The 8,283-nt window shown below is 37.1% G+C and overlaps 1 protein-coding gene across 1 annotated transcript; it reads right to left on the bottom strand.

The window, feature by feature from the left end:
• Positions 1-1,715: 1,715 nt before the first annotated feature.
• GNGT1 (G protein subunit gamma transducin 1) lies at positions 1,716-6,088 on the bottom strand. The gene is made up of 2 exons (XM_023544410.2): positions 5,924-6,088; positions 1,716-2,139 (listed from the first exon to the last, which is right to left on the bottom strand). The coding sequence occupies exons 1-2, from the start codon at positions 6,017-6,019 to the stop codon at positions 2,011-2,013; spliced, it is 225 nt and encodes a 74-aa protein (XP_023400178.1). The 5' UTR covers positions 6,020-6,088; the 3' UTR covers positions 1,716-2,010.
• Positions 6,089-8,283: the final 2,195 nt, after the last annotated feature.

The raw sequence follows: 8,283 nt of genomic DNA, 5'->3' as shown, positions 1-8,283 counted from the left end.
TTCATACATGAAACCGAGGCTCAAAGAATTGAAGTTACTTGTCCAAAGTTCTAAGCTAGAAAGTGGAAGAGTCAGAGTTTTCACTGGCTTTAAAATCTGGCTCCAAAATATATCTCCAATTGTAAGATGAAAGCCAGAGATGTTGGTTATACTCTACAGATTATTAAATGCCATAGAAAACACTGTATTTATTTTAATTAAAAAAAAAATAGATATTTGGAACACTTCATTAAATAACATCTCATCCAGCAAACAACCCCCTGGATATAGACCATAATTAATTGCATCAGTAAAATGCGTGGTATGCTAGATGGTGATATGTGCTATGGAGGAAAATAGAATGGAAAAGGGGGATAGTAAGTGTAGAATATGGCTGGAGAACATTTTTGTAGTTTTAAATAGAGTGAAAATAGCCTCTCCTGAGGAAAAAGACTCAGTAGTTTATCCTGGAAACTATTAATGGCCAAAGCATAGTTGATGAAGGTATATGGTGAAATGTGTTGCTAACTGGTCATCCAGGGACCCAATGTCTAGCCTCAAGACATTAGCCAATTCACTTCTCTGAACCTTGATTTTCTCCATTCCAGATGAAGGGGTTAGACAAGATTCCACAGATATTTGTTAAGCATTTACTCTGGGTGGAGTGGGAAAGCACTGTACTAGGAACCAAACATGGGATGATCTTTAGAACCCCTTCCAGATCAAATCATGGATTGCTCTTATCTTGCTTTTAACAGGATGACAACTAACTGGCATGTCTGAGTATTCTGATTACTGATATATCCCTTTAACCTAGTAATCCCTGTAGCCACTGTAAACATAAGATAGTCACAAGGAAACACTGACAGCATAAACAGTTTCCACTTCTGTGTAATTAAACTTGTCATTTGTTACAGAAGCCAAGGCAAGTTATCTTTCTTAGTCATTAGTATGAAGGTAGTGACATTTGGCTTAAGCAAACTCAATAAAATGCCAAGAGGAAGTGGATTAGCTTGAAGGATGATGCAGATGATAGCCATTTCTCTATACTCTTGCCCTCACACTGCTACAGAAAAATGACTGCTGATTCGGGTCTTCATGGGAATGGATGGAAAAGCATGTATCTTAAAGGGTTCTGGAATTTTTGTCTAGCTCCTTTCCCAGTAATAATTGTAGTTAACATTTAGTGGGCTTTTATTATGTGGCAGCCAATGTGCTAAATGCTATATTTATGCTAGCCTCATATTTTTTTTTCATATTTAATCCCCATAAAAAGTGAAAGGATACCACCATTATTATCCTCATCCTGTAGTAGAAGAAACTAGATTTAGAAAGATTAAGTAACTTGTCTGAAGTCAGCCAGGCAGTAAATGTCAAAGCCAGAACTCTCTGGCTCCGAAGTCTGTGTTCATAACCTTTGCTCTGGTGCTGGTTAAATTCACTGTGTTCTGTGACCACAGACTAATCCCTTAATCCAATTGGCCTTCTGGGAAAAAAGCCACGTCATTGGTCACAAGTAGAATTGGGTAAGAATGTAGGCAAAGATAATGTTAAAACCATTACCAGTGACTGGGAGGTGAAAGAGAAACCAAAACAGAGAATAAACTATCAACAAAAATCTTCACATGATCTGCCAATATGGGTTATCTGTTTATCAAAACAATAGACTAATTCTGTAAGCAAGAGAACATTTGGGAAAAATATGTCTAACCATGAAATTTCTAGTTGGAATATTCTGAGTATTGATAGGGTAGTGAAGAAACATAAAACATTAACTATATGTTGGCAACTCAGGATAAAATAGACTCATTCATAAGGCATAGTAAGTATTCTTAAAAAAGGGGGTCAATCAATATTTAATTGACAATTATGTTAGGCTGTGTGACAAATACTCGAAGAAAAACAAAGAGGTATGCATGATCACATCCCAATTTTTATTCAAAGTTTACATGTATAAATTTAAAAACTCATGCTCATGCATATGAGAAAAATTAGTATTTTCATTAAAACTCAGGATAATCCAAGAATTTTTCATGAAATTACACAGCCTCCTTTGAGCTCCTTGAAGGGGTTTTTGTCCTCTGGAATACCTTTTACTAAGGGATCATCACCAGATCTCTCTTCAACGTAATCTCTTACTTCTTCACAACATTTGGACACCTTGAAGGAAAGGAGAAAGAGCTGAATCTTTTGGTTTAAAACAATACTGCAGAATTCAAGAATGTATTTATTATAATACATTTCCTCGTAGGGTCTTTTTAATGCTATATTCTCTGCTTTCTGCCAAGGAATATGTAATTTACAGGCAAGAAGCAAAAAAGCTACTCCCTCCCCTGTCCTCCTGGATGTCTTCAGACAAAAGAGAAACAGTAGCCACATTCCAGGTAAGGGTTCTTAGCGGACACTGCCGCTGTTACTTTAAAGGAGACAGGATCCAGGGATCAGAACTCAGCTGACAACACAAATGAAGAATGTTAGGAGTGTATACCTTGATTAAATGTTTTTGCTCATTCCAAAAAATGTAACTTGTAAAGGTGGAAGGGAATGGATATATTTTAAATTCTTACTATGAGCCAAGCCCACCCATTATCTCATTTAATTCTGAGATAATGACTTTGGGCAAGGTCACACAGCTGGTACACAGTAAAGCTCAGATTCAAATTCCGAAGCTGTGGCTCTTTCCAATTGTGTATGTCACCCTCCCCCCACTACCTGTTGCCCTTAAGTTGATTCCGACTCTTAGTGACCCATGAGAGATGTTGAACCAGCTTTACTCTTGGGGGTAAGATGGGGGGTGCGCTAAGATGGGTGACTGCATCTTTCTTTTTCCATAAATTGGATTTATTTTTTTGTTTATAACTGTACTATACCTGATTTATTTCTACATTTCTTCCTCATCCTTCCAAAAAATATGTCGAATTTTGTTTTGCTCCTTACACTAAGTAGCCAATCTACGTGAAACTAAAATAGACATTATTTGTTTTTTATGCAGACATTTGTTGAAAATTGTAAAGAGAAAAAAATTAGATCAATCTGGATCACAAAGTTGAACAACTTCTGTCTAAATCAACTAAATTTCTCGATGGTAGTATTATCATTTTTTTAAAAAACCTAATATTTTATTATTGAAATATGTATGCATGATTATTTAATTTCTCTATTTTATATCTCCTGTACATAATCAGACACATACAAAAATACTGCAAATAAAAGAGAAACTGCTATGAATCTTTTATTCATTTTTTCACTCACTCAAGAAATATTCTTTGAACGTCTACTACATGCATGGGGAATACAAAGGTAGCACTAGTAGGTAAATGTTTTTATCGTGCATGTATTATATATCTTCTCTCTAAAACTCACATTTTCAAATACATTATTACTAGACTAATTTTATAGATGACGAAACTGAGCATGAGAGAATTTACATAATTTCTCAAAGGGTCAGCTCCAGCAAATATCTTCTGAAATCCATTTTCTTTTTCTAGATTATATGTGCAAGCTTTTCTTCAGGCTTATTACCACTCCTGGATTCTAAAAAGTGTGCATATGCAATTTTATTTTAAATTCCTGTAAAATGATTGACCATGACAATGAGCTAATGTTACAAGTTCAGCTCTAAGGAATCGGGGGCCTTTGGCTGATTTATCCCTGGCCTCTGGATCAGAGCCTGCATGTAGGTGGTTCTTAATAAATAAATATCTGAACCCAGCTTTTTAATTTGTTTATGAGCTTCTCTTCACTCATCAAGGAGACCTGGTGGTTAAAGTACTGGGCTGCTAACCCAAAGGTTGGTGGTTGAACCCATAAACCGCACCACCAGAGAAAGATGTGGTAGTCTGTTTCCGTAAAGATTTACAGCCTTGGGGACAGTTCTACTCTGTCCTTTAGGGTTGCTATGAGTTGGAATTGACGCAAGGGCAATAGGTTTGTGTTTTTTTTTTTTTTTTGTAGGCCAAGGAAACATTGGTCATGTGGATCCTTCTTATTATGAAACTTTCAGGTTTATCCACACTTTGAGACGTGCAGTACTTTAGATTCACTCCTTTCCTCCCACACTGTTCCAGATGCTGGCTGTTTTGGCCTTACCTATATGCCTTTTTTTTTATATGCCAGAAACAGAGGCTAAATTGCTATCCCACTGAAATGTGAGGTCACTTGCTGGCAGTCACACACTGGAGAACACCCTGGGATGAGCTGTGTGCTTCCACCCTGTCACTCTGCTTCCATTCAATGTTGGCATAAAGCCATTTGGATTGTCTGCCTTTTTCTTCCCCAGATTCAATCATTATTCACATTCTCATGTTATAGTTGGGAGCAGTGGTACTCTCCTTAGACTCCTAAGACATGTAGTTGAGTATCGAACAATGTCTATTTGACTTTGGAATGAACTGTAACATTTCTTACCTGTAGCTTTGGGGCCCTCTTACATTTATCTCACTTTGAGCCTTTAGTCAGAGCTCAATATACATTGATTATGTAACTCAGTTTCCTTAATTATAGTTTTTGTAGTCCAATATTAAAATTAGTTGGATTTCCAAAAGCCAGGTAGCAGCTGAGTAATGGAGAAAAGGAACCCAACAGCCTGACAGATGGTGATGTGATGTTTGCCCAAAAGAAAAATTCCGAGGTAGACTTACTGCAAGTGAAAATAAACAAGACAACAACCAAACTGCCTGAAAAACAACAATCCTGAGTGTATAAATAATAAAACAACTTCTCAATGTTTCAAGAAAAGAAGATAAAAACAACTCTTCTTTAAAAGGAAACCCTGGTGGCACAGCAGATAAGAGCTATGTCTGCTAACCAAAAGGCTGGAAGTTAAAATCCACCAGGCGCTCCTTGGAAACTCTATGGGGCAGTTCTGCTTTGTCCTATAGGGTTGCTAATCGAGTGAACAGGCAGCGGATTTTGTTTGTCGTTTTTACTCTAAAAGGCTTTTTTTTTCATCTGATGAGGACCTTAACTTTTTTTGGTGTATGCGTGTTCTCGGCTCTTGTGCTGTTTACAGATTTATTTTTCATCTTTACAGCAAAACATGTTTTTGCCTCAGTCTAAATAGAAAGGATAGAAGGAAAGTTTGAGACAATTATAAACTTAAAGAAAGCCAGAAATCCCAATTATGATTGGGAGTAAGAGTTTTGAACAAAGTCTAGAGATAACACGAACTCCTTTTTTCATTTTGACCTGATAAAGTGAGGCTATTTTTTAAAGTTATGAAACATGACTTTATCACTTACCAAGGAACCTTTTTCCACTTTCTTAAAATGAAGAGACCTAAAGCACTTATCTACATTTTCCAAGCTCCAGTCACTATTTGTCTGGTGAAAATTTTCATTTCTTTGCAGTCTCTGCTCCCTCTAAACAGCAGAGAACTGTTGGTAACCATTTCCAAGGTCGTCAGATGTTTTTAGGAGGAACCAGGGAGTGCTGTTTATGTTCAAAGGAAGAATAGGATGTACTCATTCATTACTGGCCATGACAATGCTGGGGAGGATGAGGGCATAGGTAAAAGTATTTGAACATTATCAAAGTATTGCATTAAATAAAGAGAAGCTGATAAATATAGAAAAGTAAAAACAGAATGCCTAAATGCTTTGCTTTATTTTATTGCTTAGCTAAAATATGGTCTTTGCCTCATAGTCTTTTGTTTATTCCATTTTTTAGCACATCTTTAAAAATGTAAAACCATTCTTACTTAACTAAGTAGTCAAGCAAACACAAGCTAAGAGCTGGATTTGGCCTGAGGGTAATGGTTTGCTGACCACTTGATTTAGAGTCTAAATTGAGATCATTCTGATTCTTAATTTTCTTAATCCAAATGAACTTTTGCCTGAACAATTTATTTTCCCTACGTTGAACCTCTCAATTTACTGTTATCTAACCTGGGACTCCCACAGTCTCTCTAATTTAAAATAAAATTCGAAAGATATCAGCACCTTACCAGCATTCTTTCCAGTGTTACTTCTTTCTTGAGCTGATCAACTTCCATCTGCAATTTGTCCTTTTCCGTCAGGTCCTCGATATTGATCACTGGCATCTTTCACCTGCTAAAAAGGTGGAATGTTAACGCATATTCCTGAATTGCTGAGCTTACTTTGAGTCAATATCAGCCAACCCTTCCCTTATCTCTTGACTTACTAAGTAAACTGTTTCTCTGTTTTTAAATTCCTATGATATAATCGATTTCTCATGAACGCTCTCTGAACAATCCTAGCACTGCACACTAGCCTGGGGAATTTAAAGTGTCTTTTTAATCTTTAATAATATGATTAAACCAAGCATTTGATCCTGAACACCTGCCAGTAGGTTTGTGGGGAGGGGTCAGTTTAGTCAGTACACAATCTTAAATACCCAAAATTCCTCTTTGGCCTGGTCTTCAGCACAGTGTAAAAATTTGGGTCTCTAACCTTCATCTCTAACCCCAAAGCCCTCCATCATATAATTTATGCCAGTTCAATTATTTTGAGGTCATTTTGAGGACTGCCTATTAATCCCCTAAATCCCTAAAGTATTTAACCTGGTATTAACAGGGAACCATATAAAAAGTATCATTATAAGTTCATTACAAATAATGGATTGAAATGTGAAACGAGAATAGAAATATAGCAAACAAAGAACTTTGATAATAGGAAATAAACTAATGTATTGCTTAGAAGTGTTTCTACAAACAATACCTGGAAATTTTCTGTAACACTAGTGGTGTAGTGGTTAAGAGCTATGGCTGCTAACTAAAAGGTTGGCAGTTTGAACCCCCCAAGGGCTCCTTGGAAACCCTATGGGGTAGCTCTACCCTGTCCTATAGGGTCACTATGAGCTGGAATCAACTCAAAGGCAACAGTTTTTGTATTTTTGGTTTTTTATCACAATGAATTGGATAATAACAATGACAAATGTAGCAGGTTAAAGGCGACATAGTGAGAGCTCTCCCTTAATAAGTCACTTGCACAAGAATTCCTGTCTTAGCCTCTGCTTCTCAGGAGCCCAACTTAAGACGAAGTGGATTGTAAGAGGTTTTACAAAAAAGGCCACATGTTTCACAGCTTTTACACCCTTAGCATTGCCTATCATTCTACATATTATTTGGTATATAGAAGAGAATCAGGAAGTATTGATAAAGACACTTCACCTATGTCATAAATATTAACCCAGGCTTAGAAACCAAGACATGTTACCTAACCCTACCTTATAACAAATGTTTTCTCAGTTCGGAAATGCTGAGATTCACAATGTTTAATAATATTTAAAATTAAAACTCACTTTATTTAGTGGAAGTGTACTCTCAGAAGATTAGAGAATTCTTGCCAAAATTTGATACCACAGATCTTGTATGAAAAAAATCAAGGAGAGGAAGTCAGAACCTTCATCTCCCCCAAGGACATCCAGATGCATAGAGAAGGCAGAGTTTATTGACCATGCCAAGCATTCAGTTATATTGAAGTCAATGGTTCATTCAGAAGAATTCAAATATAACATTACCATTATGCATATGAGGCAAAGGTGGTGCAGAGTTGAAATGTCCAGTATCACACAATGGGTGGTGACTGAACCCGAGTTAAGACACTGTCATGGATTGAATTGTGTCCCCCAAAAATATCTGTCAACTTGGCTAGGTCATGATTCCCATGTATGATTGTATAATTGTCTGCCACGTTATCATCCGAAGTGATTTCCCTATGTATTGTACATTCTATCACTATGATGTAATAAGATGGATTAGCAGCAGTTGTATCGATGAGATCTACAAGATTAGATAGTGTCTTAAGCCAATCTCTTTTGAGACATAAAAGAGAGAAATGAGTGGAGAGACATGGAAACCTCATACCACCAAGAAAGCAGTGCCAGGAGCAGAACGTGTCCTTTGGACCTGAGGTTCCTGCACTGAGATGCTCCCAGACCAAGGAAAGACTGATGACAAGGACCTTTCTCCAGAGCCAAAGAGAGAGAAAGCCTTTCCTTGGAGCCTGCGCCCTGAATTCAGACTTCTAGCTTACTGGACTGTGAGAGAATAGATTTTTCTTTGGTAAAGCCATCCACTTGTGGTATTTCTGTTACAGCAGCACTAGATGACTAAGACAGACACAGGTGTTCGCTTTTTTTTAATTGAACTTCAGTTGAAGGTTTACAGAACAAACTAGTTTCACATCAAACAGTACACACATTGTTGTATGACATTGATTAACAACCCCACCACATGTCAACACTCTCCTTTCTCAATCCTGCGTTCCCTATTACAAGCTTTCCTGTTCCCTCCTACCTTCCATTCCCCACCCCAGGGTTGATGCGCCCCTTTAGTCTTGTTTC

Source organism: Loxodonta africana, chromosome 8 (assembly GCF_030014295.1).
Source record: "Loxodonta africana isolate mLoxAfr1 chromosome 8, mLoxAfr1.hap2, whole genome shotgun sequence".
NCBI classification, from domain to species: Eukaryota; Metazoa; Chordata; class Mammalia; order Proboscidea; family Elephantidae; genus Loxodonta; species Loxodonta africana.
The sequence above is the reverse complement of the archived record's forward strand: the minus strand, read 5'-3'. Positions and strand labels throughout refer to the sequence as shown.

What these genes read in the sequence shown, in the direction of transcription:
- GNGT1 (XM_023544410.2), bottom strand. Translation starts at nt 6,019, where the DNA reads ATGCCAGTGATCAATATCGAGGACCTGACGGAAAAGGACAAATTGCAG. An exon ending in TAACACTGGAAAGAATGCTG is followed by an intron (nt 2,140 to 5,923) that starts GTAAGGTGCTGA and finishes CTTTCCTTCAAG; the next exon opens with GTGTCCAAATGTTGTGAAGA.